Consider the following 15,732-nt stretch of genomic DNA (forward strand, 5'->3'; position numbering starts at 1 on the left):
CACAATTGCTATTGAAGAAATTTCGTATATATTTTTTCGAATTTTTGCTTAAAAACTACATTGAATAGCTTTAGTTCAATAATCCTCTTGAAAACTTTTTTCAATCCAATTGTAGTTACTAGTAATTTTGTATAACTAAAAAATTTGAGGTTCATAACACAAATTAGTGAATCGGGCCTTGTATTAATCAGTTTGTCTCTTTGATACTATTGCATCCTTTGGTAAAAGTAAAGTCTTTAACTTTTCCTGCACTGCAAGAGGCGGGGAAGAGCACGTGGCTTGGCAGAATAATTGCCTAATTTTGCAACGCGAAATTCTATGTAGGTTAAAAGGACAAATATATTGATGTAAATTTCAATAACGATCGCATAGATGCATCAGTATTTCACTTGTGTCCTAAATATTATGTTCACGAGGAACCCATCGGAATTGTGGTTTGAAAATGGTTCCAGTGGTGAGCACCGGAAACACGACACGCACACCCTTACTTGAAGCTCGCCGGCGCGACACTGAGGAGCGTCTTGGGTGTCATCGAAATCTTCTTGCGAGGGTCACTCTCTCGTCAACATGATCTTCAATGCAGTCATACGCATTTGCCACGTATAATCACATCTACTATAATTATAAAACGCTAAATGATTATTTGTTAATTTAGGTTAGACTGTACAGTCATGCTATGTTTCAAATTAATCGATTCAAGATTTCGGATTCTCTCAAGACTCCTTCATGATTCTCTTTGGTTCCTTGTTATTGGAATCATAGATTATATCTTGTTTTGTGCGTTCCTTTGTTGATGCGTACTTAAGATTTTCATGTTTGAAATAATCGTGAACCGGATTAACCTTAGAATTCAACCTTCTACCTGGTCTGGTATCACGCAAAAAATACGGAACATCGCCGTGAAATAATACCGTTTAGTGTTAGTTATACATTAAGCTTAAAATAAAAAAATTGAAAATGTATTATTCAAGAGACCTGGGTCTATATTTATTTTTTCCACGCGAAGACACATGAAGTACTCGAGGCAGCACAGGTTACACAAGACCCAAAAAAATTAAAGTAGTAAAGTATAATAAAAAACCTAAGTTAAACGTAGAAGTAACTTAAATATTCGAAGTGACTTCCGTAGACTTTTATCGACTTCGCGCCTATCCTGGGATAACTGAGATATGGAATAATAGACATCAAGAATTCATTCAAATCTTTCACAAAAATTTTAACTTAACACGTTTTTTTAGCGTTTTAACGTCAGTCAGTGACGCCGTGACGACCGCGTTTGATGTCTGTTGTGAGGTATACATCTCACCGAAGCATTCAAGCAAAGTCGAGAGATTCGTGGAATTTGAAGAGCAACTTGAGATTTTCTTTGAAAGATTTGGTCGGAATTTGATTTTTTCGTGGTAATTATGGATGAGCTTAGTTTTTGTATCTTTTTTTTTCACTTGGAACAATAAAAAATCAGCAATCATACAGGAGCAATATTTATTAAATTTAAATTGAACATTAAATTTATGCAATTCAAATTGTTTCACTTTTCTAATGAATTATCAAATACACGATGACTCTAAATTGGGGAAATTGCATGCTAAGAGTTGGTAAAAATTACTACCTAATGTTGAGCCGATTTTTCCAGTTTTGCAACGTAAGATGTTATCGTAAATTATTTCAACGACTCCGAATTTAAAGATACGAGTTGTTCGATAATCGAATTTTAACTGTATTGTTTCTATAGATGACGGATTGGAATATTCCATTGTGTTTTATGTAAATAATAAGAAAAATTGAATGCTCTTGGACTAATTATGTGCATCACGTCATTGCTTCTTTGATTTGATCTCTATCACTGAATGAAAGGTACTCGTAGGTATAAATCTGTCACTGGGTCTGTAGGAATCTCATTGACTTTAAATCAACTTTTGAACTATATTATTTGCTCAAAACATCTGAAGATGTCTAGAATAATCAAATTGCTTTCATATGCTAATGATTTTTATCAGTAATCTTCATTATAAAATTAGTCCCCTTAATTTATCAGCTTGCGTCACGATTTGCCTCCTGCCGAGAACAGTCGGTATTACTCGGCAAAATTCGGTGCAAGTGAGAAGAGGCTCGGAGTTTCAGGCAAATATGTCCATGTCTGATGAACCATTGACACCATACAGTAAATAGCCGCTCAAATCTAGCGCTGACGCCAGCAAGTTGAAAATTATGTGCGCGAAATCAGCGGCCAGTCCACGGCCAGGGATAAACCCGTGAGATTTTTATACTAAAGGTGCGGACTCAAACTTTCTATGCTGTGCTACGGAAAAGTTCGGAGTTTCTTCCGGTAAGTCGGCATCTCCCGGGTGATTTTTCGTCTAAGTTGCGTCTGCCAAATTTTCGAGGACTTTCAAATAATTTGTCGAATGAGTTCAACACTTTCAGCAAGTTTAGTTTGGACAGCTGTTGTTCAGGATGAATTATTGAAGACATAAACAAAAACAATGTTTGCAAGTCTACAGCATGTGTAATGTAAAACGACAGTTTACCCGGCATGTAAAACTCTTATTTTTTCAAATGATTTAGCTGTGCTTGGTGATACAATATTGCAGACAAAAATAATTCCGGTTTACCATACAACGCATACGATTGCCATATTATTTTTAAAATCAAAAAGCCATTCTATATCCGGACGCTAAAAACGAATGTGTCTCTATCAGGTCATTGTAGTAATTCACTTGGGTTCTCTACATCAGCTTTGGCACATCACAGGAGAAGATCACGAGTTCCCACATTATCTTTATTACAGCAGCAATCAGTATGTACAAATGATATATGGATCAGAAGGAGACTTCTGCCGAGGATGAGATCGTAAAGTCAATAACCTTAATATCTAAAATAACTCGTCCCTAGTAAGTTCCGGTCCGCAATAAAGTTAGATCCATGATGTCGGGATAACCGCTATTTTGTAGCATAAATGATTAAATCCTTACAGTCATGAACGTTGAACTTTAGGCTTGTCCTGATGACAAGCCATTGGAGTGATCAGCGCTGGTTGCAAGGATATGACAAAAGTCATTAACTCTGTGTTAAATGAGTTTTCTATGGGCAAATTAGAAGCTCTAAGCCTTCGAGGCAAAGTGTTGCGATGAACCAAAACATTTTTTAATTCAGAGAAGTAAGCGTGCCGGCGTTGGTGGCAGTTAATGTCAGATTGTATTATCCACAACATAAACTTATTTTATTTTTTTGTCAATTTTCAAGTTCCTATTATCATAATATATTTTCTGTCTTAACACAGATGTCTGTTTCAACAATATATTATGGGTCAAAAATAACGCACAATATTAAGTGATTCATTTGGAACATAAAACTGTTTCTAAAAAATAGACATTTTGGTAAAAATTGTTTAACGAATACTGCTTGTATAATATAAAATTAAATTCGTGTATTTCGCGCTTTCTCCATTTTATCTTCATTCGTCACCCAATTTTTCTCAACTCTATTCCATAAATTCCATTTGTCCTTGATGGGCGGGGATTAGGATTATAAAAAATATTATATGCACTCAATGAAGGAAGTGGGTAGGCCAATGCGACCTTATAATTAATAATTGATGTAGGTCATCTCGATTGGCACTATGAATATGAATTGGCACTATTGCTGGCAGTCTATGAAGAGCCAACGTCTTCAAACTTAATTCTCCCGTGCCTCAAAATAAAACTATTTTTTTTACTTATCGAACATGATTCCGTGTGAATAAAATATAATCTATTGTAAAAGTCGAAATAAAGTCATATAGAATCGTGAATACTAAGGATTCAGATGACAAAAATGCGATATAAATCATAAGTTGAATTTCAAATAAATAAAAAAGATTGTCTGCATCGAGTTAGTCACATGTGCGAAAGACACATGATTTGTCGCGGTGTGTTGGCACCTGCACAAGGAAGCTTCTTGGCGCGGCAGTAGCTCTCTGGTCGTCGTGCTGAGCGGGTGTCGTGAGCTGCAGCCCAGCAACCAACCACACAAGTCTGATCATAGTTATTATAATTTCAGTTTTGTTTGGCGTTGTGCTCAATAGAGTTGAGATAAGCATGCTTCTTCAGTTTAAACTTGGACTATAAATAGTAATTCCTAATTAAAATTCATAGACGGATTACCGTTAGTTACTAAATAACTCCCGATGAATCGTCTGCAATATTTTGAAGAATATAAAAGTAGAGTTGTAATAGTAGACGTAGATATTGACGGTTTATCATACATATATTTTCATGTTGATGGATATTTAATTATTTCTTCATTAATGTCCAGCCTCATAGAAAAGAAGCATCATATATATCAAAATAACTTTCAAAGATCGTCATAAATCACTCCACTTTTCTTCCATTAATCCAATCTAATTCATGATTTAAACGAATCAATAACTAAATAAAATAATAAATCCCTTACGAATTGAACAGTAAAAATGGTTTTGGCCAATAATTTACCAACGATCCTTTTTTCGATTCCTACTTATCGGTTATCTTGGTTTATATTGAGAGCCCAGGACGTCGAAAGAAAAATCTGGCTTAATTATAGACATTTCAATTAAATCTTTGCATAATTTGTTAAACTTTAACATAATTTCCTCAAAAGAAACACGGAAAAACAAGTTGAAGCAAACAATGAAGTAAATAATTCATTTAAATAACCAGTATATCTAAATTTACGCTGAATCATGTTGAAGTTTTTGCAAACAATTTATAGTTTCGAATACCCCACCTAAATGACAAGCGTTAAACACTTTGTAAACGCGTTGTTGTGTATCCTTTCTAAGTATTTTTTAAATTAATTCACACCAAATATTGCGCCATTAATACTTAAATATAAATCGAAATATTCGAATACGAACAAGATCTGAATCCAGTTGCAAAGACATGAAAAAATAACAGACTCAATACCAGTTAGAGTAATTACACAAGAGAAGAGTTAGGTCAACATGAATTGAAATGAGTGATATCAAGACGTGAGCTTATGAATTAATATCACATTACGCACTCAGATCGCAAAATAATCATCTTAAAGCCCCTGAACAACATTTACAGAAACATTCGGCACTTCCAAAACATTCGTTCAACTCAGTAATCGTCATCATGAGCTCTCTTTGGAATCATCTTTAGACAATACCATGAATATTTATCCAAACACAATAGATGCACAAAATTCTCAGGAACATTCGACACTTACAAAACATTCTTCCACATACCTCGATCAGAGTGCGAAGAACTTCAAGCAAATGCGCTGCATCTCAGTTCCCGCTAACGCAACGCAGGTTGCCAACGCTGGCTACTAACGCTCAGTGTGTACTGTTTTTTCTACTTAAAAACGTTGTGTTGGTTCAACTTCAAAGCTTCATTCAAGCACTGGGAAAAATGAGCAAGTCATGTTGTCCAAATAGTAAATTATCTGCTCGAGCCACAGATACGCCTTTCTATCGTCTTAAACTGAGCTAATGTGATCCACACAAGGGCGAAAATTGTGATCGTTATTAGGACAAAGCATAATACATTTCTCTGAGTGAGTGAAGCTTTTTAATGAAGTGCTGCATTTTGCATAGAATTTCTAACAAGCGCCGAAAACGTAACGAAATATTTAGCTTTATTTTTGCTCTAATAATTTTTACTTCAGTTATCTTTACTTGCAACAATTTTTGTTTGATTGTGATAAGCTAAAAGTGACTTTGCTAGACTCTTTACTCTGTAAAAATTGCAGAATCGCCATAATTCAATGAAGGACTAATGCCAGACTTTCGTCTCGTTGAATCAACAGTGAATGTTGTTAATCTTATAACAGCAACGGCATGAACTTGCTGCCGGAGGCTCGCTGGTATTTTAGAAGGGCGAGCATTCGTACTTTCTGGGAACGATCATGCCCTTCTCCAAGCCGCCCATAAGATTCTGATTACTTGTCGCAAAATCGGTTGCGAGAATTTGATGACGTCATAAGTCTGTGTGACGAAAAAGACATTCCTATTAATTTAATCCTTGCTTTGGTTCAGCTCCTTGCTTTATTATCAGATCTAGCTTTTTCAATAGAAATGCCAAGAGTGGATTTTAATAACATTTTTTTAACAACAGATTTTTTGACTTATCCTGATAGTAAATTAAATTTTTTACGGTACAAACCTCGAATAAATTATGCAGACTTCCTTGCAAAGTCATTCATTCGCCTTCTCTGAAAAATGCATAAATACTGGTCAATACGATGATCCCATAATAACCTAATAAAAACAGACCATTTTGAAAAAAAACTGCCATTTTCCCCTACATTTTTTTGTCTACCCTTAAGAAAATTGAATCATTTCCTGGAACATGCGTAATTATTTATCTTCTTCTTATTTTTTGCTTGAATCTGCGTTTGGAATGACTTATTTATTCAAATCACTGGAATAAATCATATTTACATTATTAACATGCGTTGGTGTGTCCATGACAGTGGTCGTCAAAAAGAGGAAAGTCGATTTTGATCTGCAGCCTCGTCCTTCCGCCGAGGCCTCTCCTCCAGCGCTGGTATTGGGCAACTATCCTTCTATCGTATCCTTCACTGAAGTCGCCAGTCTGCTCAGTTCTACCACACAAAAGTCCATCCTAAAAAACTGCATACGCGACAATCAAGCATATGACAGCCTATGTAACACATTAATAGACTTACCCCCTCCTCCAAGTAATGATTTGCTGAGCCTTGATGTCCTGCAACAAGAAACTGTCTTCAAACCGAGGAAAGCTTTTGCTAATTTAGTTGCTGTTGATATTACCGATCTAATAGAAGAGAGAAAACATTCTTCAGATGAAGAGGTAGAAAACCAATACGACACAGAATCAACAAAAAATCCGTTAAAAGTTTCCCTTTCGGACGTTGAAAGTAGCATCGTTGAAACCCAATTGGCCACCGGCGAAACACCTGAAGTATTTACCAAGCCTAGTGATAATGATGAACCTATTGTCAATAAAGTTCTCGATGATATTTATGAGAACCTCATCGATAAAGAAGAGGAAATTTTATGGCATAAATGTGAGGAGTATGTATCAAGAAATGTTAGGAAACTTGACGACGATCACAACGAGTTACTCAATGACTTCGAGATCGCCATTAAGAGAAACAAAGTTGCGGACGATGACTATGAGGATTGCAGTGCACGGTTGGGTGGAAGTGAGAGTTTGGAAGTGAAAATAGATATTGTGGATGATAGTATAGTACAATCTTATAGCAATGCCGGTTTAGATGAAACAGACGTCAATGATATTAATAAACGTGAAGTTATCGAAGAGCCGTGCATTCAAACAAAACTTGTGGTTTCTGAATCCGTAGAAACTAGTGAACCAGTGAACAGAACAAGAACAGATGAAGTAGGTTCAAGTGATCAGAATTCTCAGACCTCCACAAAAGTGGTTCCAAGTGTCGAGCGTGACATGCCGCGAAATACTTCGAACTTCGAAAGTACTCTATCGGTTACTAATGAAGAAATGACAGAGTTTGAGGTTTTAAGTTCGTCACTAACTGCACCAGAAAACGATAAACAAACTAATCAACAACTTCTTACTCCTCTTTCTATTGTTTCATGTCAGTCAATTAACGCAACCCTGACTAACACAACGCAAGAATTGACGTCACGCCACAGACGTAAAAGTGGTAGAAAAAGTCACCGAAAACATTCCCACTCAACCAAACAAGCACAATCATCTTCTCAATTATCTGATACAACATCATTTCTCACTCCTTCCCACGTTGCAAAAGATCCAGAACAAAGGGCTTTAGACGCTCAAGCCAAGTTTAAGAAATATTTAGCGAAAATGTCAGCCGCTGCGAATACAGAAAATCTCAACTGTGCTGGAGAGCCGGAAACTCTTGAACCGCACATGGTAAGTTGAAACTCAAATCATTTACTATCATCATATTATGTATTATACTGTATTTCGTCATATATCATTGTACCATATCACATCATTTTAGAGACGAGACTTAGTGACTATTTCAAGACCATATTGTATCATGCTTTCATTTAATAAAACAGTTCATGCAAGGTATCAAAGTTAGCGATTTTAAACCGTCTATCAATGCATCTTCGGTAAATTTAGTAATTTTATGCTGGAAAATAACGAACTTCAATTGAACGACATTCTATTGTTGCATGACTTTTCATCATTTCTGAATTTTTTAAAGGGAAAAATTTGGCTTGAATTGATCTACTGAATTTTTTCAGACTTGAATAATATTCCTACATTCGTGCTCTTTTCTTCATGGTAAAAATACCTAGGCAAAATTAATATGACAAGATTTGATAGTGGTCTTTTGCTAAATTTAATCGTAAAATTAAAATTATTCTTTCCTTAAAAGATCCTGAGAGACTAGACTAATCCTGAGTGAATGAAGTTTGCGTTCAACATTTTTTGCTCACATGAGATTGGGAGGCAACGTAAAACCTCATTTTCAGTTTAACTTCTATAAATACCGTACAATGCTTCATGCTGTTGTACCTACAATTCGTTTCCAGACTTGATCAGGTCGTTCTACGCTAAACACTGGAGTGTCCGGGTTTGGGTTTTAGTTTTTCCCACTTATCTTTAGGATTCGACGAATGGAAAATGCCTCAACAACTTGATTTAATTTCGTCAATATTGAAACTGTCAGCTTCCTTTATTGTACAATAAAATTGAGTATCATGGTATAAACTTAAATTAATACATAACTTAGGACCACAGCACATTTATTTTAGATAATTTACACGCATTATTGAAACAAAATCACCTGAATATTTTAAACAAAAATACAGGTTAAACAAAATCACCAGTAAAATTTTACGAATATCATGATCATTTCAGGTATGGTTAAAATTTTATTTCGACTAAATTTCCATAAACAAAAATTGCGGTGGGTTCGCCGCAATGTTTCGCCTATATTAGTTGTCTTCATTCATTTTATAATTGATATAATATATTCACAACTGAACACTCGTGATGTGACTATTTAACCGAATTAATGAAGGTTTGTAACAGATGTAATTATTCCTTGTACGATGAAAATACCTTATTAGATTACCATTCTTCCTAGGTACCCGTCCAAAATAATTATCACATTTAAGTACCCTACTGAATTACTATCGAAATAAAGTACAGTAAATTTACGGTTATTTATTAACAAGTTAACATTAATTCATAAAAATAGTGCCCTAGCATTCACGAGACTCAAATTTACCATGAATTTATTTACATTTCCAAAAAAGAACTTGATAATTTCTTTGTGAAAGCAGCTAGTATCATTTTAGGGCATCAGCCATGCACAGCTCTACCCACCCTTGACACACAAGGCACAGGCGAGGTCGATTTGCGGCCGCGAAAACGGCCATAAACGACCAAAAAAATAACAAAGACGAGTTCAGCCGTAACCTCGACACACTAGCTTAAATTCGCAGAAGTAATTATTATTCACGGAGAGAGGTTAACCTTCAGCAATTAGTGAAGATTTTTTTCTTCAACTACAAGTCCTAACTACATCAGTATTTCAATTTTCGTTAAGCACTGTTCATGTAAATATACCAGAAGAGATTTACACATATTGTCGTTGTTCATCTTAGCGATAGACATGTTTTTTATTCGAAGACTATGTTTCGAATGGATTTGCGATGGATATGTTGGTCTTCACGGCGGTTCTAAACTAACCGATTGTCTTTCATTTGATGGGACCAACACACCTAAAATTTAACTTTAGTCACTGCCATAACGCTTCTCAGGAAGTTAGTTTACACTCAAGACACCAGAGAACAACGGACGTTCTAAAAAATTCCTTTCCTTGGGCTTATCTCTTTCCTTTTAATGAGGATGTTCGTTTATCCACGGAAAAAAATTTCTTTTATTGCAGCTAAAAATGAATATTGGGTATTTTTTGCCGCTGATTTCATTTATTGCAATTGAAAGTAAATGGCGTGTTTTGTTGGTGATGATTTCGTTCGTTTTAGTTAAAAGTAAGCGAAGAATTTTGTCACTAAAGATTTAAATTATTGTATTTAAACGCAAATGAAGGTTTTATGTAGGTGATGAGACAGCCGTGCAACACATAGAGTGGGCGAGGCTGGTGCTGTTGTTGGCACAAACTTCTTCTCGTGTACTTCTCTTGCTTGTACCTCAGCCCACCATTTGTCACGAGAAAACTTCACCACAAGCTTAAAATAACCACTTAATATATATGTAAACTTGGTATTTTTAATGTTATTTTGAAAACTACTTATGTGACTAAACGATTAAAATGCTAAACCCAACAAAAAATTTATGTAACAGTTTTTGCAGCAATCAACCTGAATTTTACTTAATTAAAAAAGCGTGATTTCTTCAGATAAATTTTAGAGTTTGTAAATTCCGAAGTAAAATGTTCATCGTAATACCTAGTTGAATTCTCGCTATTTAATTCTCTTTTAACCTTTACAATGAATGCTGCACGCTGTCAACTCTTGAGTGAGTTCCAAAGGAGTCAAATTGCAGTTGATTGTTGGCAATGATTAATGTAATCATAAAAAAAATTAATAATTATTGCGCACGATATAAATAATCCTTAGTTCTTAACGATTCACAATCAAGTATCCGTGTTTAAAATCACGTCATACGATAAAGTAAATTTCGTGGCCCAACTAATGATTAAAAACGAACAAAATTCCCTTAAAATACCTAAAATGCAAGAAAATTTGCCATCTCAAGACAGTAAGTTAAAGTAAGTTTCGGTTTTCCCCCCGACAGCGAGACTCTATCAAAGAGAGTCAAATACTGATCTGGATCTACAACATGATAGACGAAGCGGCGCGTGTCGACTTCGAGTTCTTCCTGAAAGATGGATGCATTTTGTGCAAGTAAGACAGAAATTGTACGTTACCATGGAGTACGAGTGCATTTTGTGCGAGCATGCTAGAAACCGTACTTGATGGACAATTGTGTTTTGAACAGGTAAGATAGAAATCGTAGTTGGTTTTGGAGGACGGATGCATGTTGTGCAAGTAAGATAATAATCAAACATTATCTCGGATGTATTTTGATGGATACATTTTGCGCCAGTAAAATAAAAATTTGGCTTTATGTTGGAGGATGATCACATTTTATACGAGTAATCTATAAATCTTACATTTTATCTGTAAACTCTAGAGGCTGATTGCGTAAGAAAATGGTAAGATAGAAATGCTACTATATATTGAAGGACGACTGCATTTTGATTAGGTAAGATATAAACCGTAGTTAGTTGTCTAGAACGGTAGCATTTTGTGCAAGTAAATTAAAATCTTGAAGAACGACTGCATTTTATGCGAGTGAGGGCGGCTACATTTGGTCAAGTAAGACACTCTGAGAATTGTCTATATATCTTGAAGGAGGGCTACATTCTTGTAAGTAAGAAAGAAATCGATCATCATCTTGGGGGCTGCTGCAATTTTCCCATGTTAGATAAAAATCTTTCGTTATTTTGTAAACTAGAAAGCAATGAAAACACATAAGATAGAATTTTTCTGCATTATATCCAATTTAGCTTGAAATCGTTTTGTCTCAATTTGTTAAAGTGTGGTTGAAATCGCACTCCGTTGTGTAGGACTGCTTATTTGTAAAAATGGGGAATAAGAATAAATTTTATCCTGTGGGACTCTTTCTTTTGCAAACGTTCGGAAGAAATTGTACCTGATAATTAAAGGCATTAAATTTAATGGGCGTGAGAAGGAAATCTACAGCCTTATTTTCTGGAACGACTGTGTTTTGTGAAACAAGCAGATAATCGAATATTATTATAGGTAGGCCACACAATTTGCAACTAATTGGCCAATAATAATTATTTCAAGAAAATAACTGGAATAAGTGAATAATCCAAAGGGCGGTTGCTTATTGACATAGCGAAGAGTCGACATACATTCATACTTGTAAGCAGTAATATTCCTTTATTTAAGAGACGAAATATTTCTAATACAGGATAATCGTAGAGTTTTCGTAGAGCACAGATATATTTACTCCTCTTATCAGTCGTCTAAAAAGTAAGTGAATTCTTTCATTACCAGTGACTTGAGTATTGAATTTCATTTAAAAAAATACCCTTTAAAATGCACCAATGCATGAGTGTGCTAAATTATATCCCATATAGACCAAAATGCCTTCAGTAGTTCTGTCCTCAATGCAATATCTGCATTCTGTCAAGGTTTTCTTTATAATCATTAATAATTTAAATTGCGATGCAGCGCCATTCATGTACGACAGCTCAAGTAGGCGTAAAATGCATCAAGCTTCTTGAGATCAAAGAGCGCGTCTGAGGCTTCATAAAGCTTCATTTTTTAGCGCGGCACAGGTGCGCTGTCAGCCCTCATCCCAACACGGATAACGAAAGCGATCAATTGATTAATGAAATCATTAATAAATATTCGTTACTACAAGTTCTCTTCCTCTCTTCGTTTATCTTAAACGTACTTTTACGAATATCGATTGAATTTAATAAAAGCAAAATAGAGAAATAATTTTGATGAAGTGATTCTATCTCAATTTATGTACAATTGAAATTCAATAAAATTTTGGAAATCTAAATTGAAAAAAAAAACGTGAAGATAATCAATATTCATCACCAAGAGCGACGTTGATAATTAATGTCAATAAAATAATAAAATTAGCAGTCCCACTTTTGTTTTCCGGCCGCTGGAATTGGTCGCTGAATCAGGTTAATGAACCGCATTACATGCTTGTTACCTCGCGTTGATGAACCACACTCCAATTTTTCCAATTTTATTAAATGATGAACCACTTTCCACTTTTGCCCCCAGGTTTATGAACCACACTCCACTGTTGTCCCCAAGTTGGTGAACCGCACACCACTTTTGCCCCCCAGGTTGATGAACCGCACTCCCCCTTTGGCCCCCCAGATTGATGAACCACACTCCACTTTTGCCCCCAGGCTTATGAACCACACTCCACTTCTGTGCCCCCAGGTTGAAGAACCGCACTCCAAATTTGTCCCCCAGGTTGATGAACCCACCTTTCTTTCACCCCAGGTTGATGAACCGCATTGTTCCGAACTGTATCCCGGAAGAGGAGATCACATGGGAAGGCGCGCGCAGCAAGCAGAAGAACATCAACAACTTCCTGAAGGCGGCAGAGAAGTACGGAGTGCCGAAGGCCAAACTCTTCTTTCCAGAAGATCTCTTGCACCTGCGACACCTGCCCAGAGTCACCCGGTGTATTTATGCTCTCGCTAAAATAGTGAGTCATGAGGATTGAGCGACAATAGTTTACATAATACCAAAATTTGTTGAAAAAAGGGGATTTCGCATAAAGTGATTTGGTAAATTTTATTGAGCTCGTTCATGAGCTATTCTATGTTTTGGTGCTCTAATTAAATCCATGAAAGATACATAAGTTCGTGGGCTTGATGATCGGCCATGATAATTGGTAATAAATTGTCACGAGAAAAGGACAGTATAGATACGAACGTGACTTCTCAGAATCAGGACATGTGGGCCATTTAATTATCAAAAGACTCGGCAACGACGTGAGTTATACGTAAGAAATTGTCATGAATCACCCATTCGCAGAACTTCATGACGTCAGGTTCGGTAAATTCCCAACTTCGCAAAAACAGTTTGCCACAGCGGTTAGAAAGATGTCTTTCATTGAGACACAATTAGATCACTTTTGGCACGTTTCGGGCGTGGTAGACAATTTCTCTTTAAATTCGTTGATGGGACACTTGTCGTCTGCACCTTATAGAAAGATTTTTATTCTGGAATAGTTTAACTCAGTATTGCGGTTAAAAAGGCTTTATATATTAAATATTTTTGAAAATATATATGAGTGACTACGTTTCAGTTTTTACAATTGCAAAAAATGAAAGAACGATTGTTGATAATATCCACAGAAATGAAAACCAAATAAATCATTAAGAAAACGGCAAGTTGGAAATCACGACTTAATCTTCGTTAATTCCAACTATTTTACACAGTATTTTCTCGCTAGAATCATTCGCAAATTTTGTTACCTATTATAAATTTAGTTCGAATGACCGAGCGGTTAATATTGGAGCAGCGCTTTAGGGGGTTCGAAACCTCCAACACTCTGTAAATTTTTTTTTTGAAATTGGCAAAGTTCAAGGGTGGTTAAGAATAGGCGACGGTCAAACATGAGATAGTCAAAGTAGAAACTGTTATATTTTTATTATGTTGTCATAATAATGACTATTTAATAACACTCACAATACGCCTCGGAGACAACCCTGACTATTTGAAGCACAATTATCAGCATGAGGTTGACTTAAAAAATTTTGAGAGCTATGAAAAATTTGCAATTTTTTCCTGCAGGCGCAGTCTGATCCATCCCTGGGAGAAGACACCCCGCAGCTGGGGGATGAACCGAGTTTCCTGAAGGAGGGACCGACGAAGGTCGTTATACCTGGCCACCGTGACACGAAGGAGGTGTTGGCTCAGCTCACGAGCAGCAAGGAGCAGGAGCAGAAAGTTAAGAATAAGCATTCGCTCTACAAGTAAAGATTTCTATGGGGGGACAATTGTTTCCTGTTGTGGCACTTGACTTGCGGTCGTCAATATTCGGTAAAAAAATACAAAAGAAAGGAAATCTTCATCAACAAAGTTGGCGTTAAAAATCCTTAAAATAATCTTTCTAATTGTAGTTTTTACATCGCTTTATTCTATTAGGGAATTTCAGGTTATTAGTCCTAAATAGAAATCGGAACACAATTATTTATTCCTTTCGATCAAGCCCCTGTGCGTAACAAAGATAAGAATATTCTCGTGTTCTGTCACGCGAACACATTATGCTTGGAACTAGCATTTAAATTCACTTTAACAGCCAATTTGACAAAATTTATGTTAACTCCATATGACACAGTATTTCTTTTTCTTCCTAGAAATTCTATTCTAACTTTTCTTCGTTAAAAGAAGACGATACATTGTTAAAACCTTCACGTTAGCACTTCATCATCACTCAAGTCGAAAGTGATGTTTGTTTTCAGCCGACACTTTTATTTTTGCTTTTATGTGCTTATGCCCGATGGCTGGAGAAGCTTCAACACATCATTGTTACTAAAATGTAAGTTGCACTGCAAATTTCAGCGTTGCTTTCCTAGCTTGTGGTAGTGCAATGACCATTGTGCAATCGAGCTGCCCCAACCCAGTAAGTCGTAGGCAAACCTTGTCCAGTAAATTGACGGAGACTTAGTATAGAATAAATTGATCAACATTTTAGCGACCATTTTCTAGTGATTTTGTGCGCCTGGCACGTCAGGTGTGGAATCTACTTTATATGCGTGCAAGAAGTACGATGTCTTATTTTCAAAATAAAGGTTTAAAATATATTCGTCCGACAGCTGTTTCATATTACCTTGTGATATGCTTGTGACAAATGTACCGCAAAGTCTAAACTGTTATATTTATTTATAAGAAGTGAAATACGTTAAGCTAAGATCATGAGGTATTTTTATTATCCTTCCTTCATCTGTAACGAAGATTTGAGTTATCCTTAAATTATTAGCAGATTGTTCATTTATCTTTGCATAAATATTTAAAGATGTTGCATCAGTCAGAAAATGGACGAGTAATTTGCTGATTAACTATAACTAATAACTATATTGACATTTTGCTACAGAATGATTAATAGTTTATTAAATGGATTAAGGTTAGTAAGTCGAAAGCAATTAAATCTCTGAAAACACTATTTGCTTCGATAAGTGACATTAAACATAGCACTCTTTCAATGT

At 35.8% G+C, this 15,732-nt stretch overlaps 1 protein-coding gene across 2 annotated transcripts; it reads left to right on the top strand.

Moving 5' to 3' along the window:
- Window positions 1–3,957: 3,957 nt before the first annotated feature.
- LOC108669765 (myophilin) lies at window positions 3,958–15,442 on the top strand. 2 transcript variants are annotated; one of them, XM_018157171.1, is made up of 5 exons: window positions 3,958–4,011; window positions 6,457–7,880; window positions 10,746–10,855; window positions 13,016–13,223; window positions 14,318–15,442. In XM_018157171.1, coding segments are annotated over exons 1-5 (1,929 nt in total). In that variant the 5' UTR covers window positions 3,958–4,010; the 3' UTR covers window positions 14,504–15,442. The 2 variants fall into 2 exon arrangements, with proteins under 2 accessions (XP_018012660.1, XP_018012661.1); XM_018157172.2 differs by having other exon boundaries at window positions 3,980–4,011; window positions 7,756–7,880.
- The last annotated feature ends 290 nt before the right edge of the window (window positions 15,443–15,732 follow it).

This window comes from Hyalella azteca, unplaced genomic scaffold (assembly GCF_000764305.2).
Source record: "Hyalella azteca isolate HAZT.00-mixed unplaced genomic scaffold, Hazt_2.0.2 contig17841, whole genome shotgun sequence".
Classification (NCBI taxonomy): Eukaryota; Metazoa; Arthropoda; class Malacostraca; order Amphipoda; family Hyalellidae; genus Hyalella; species Hyalella azteca.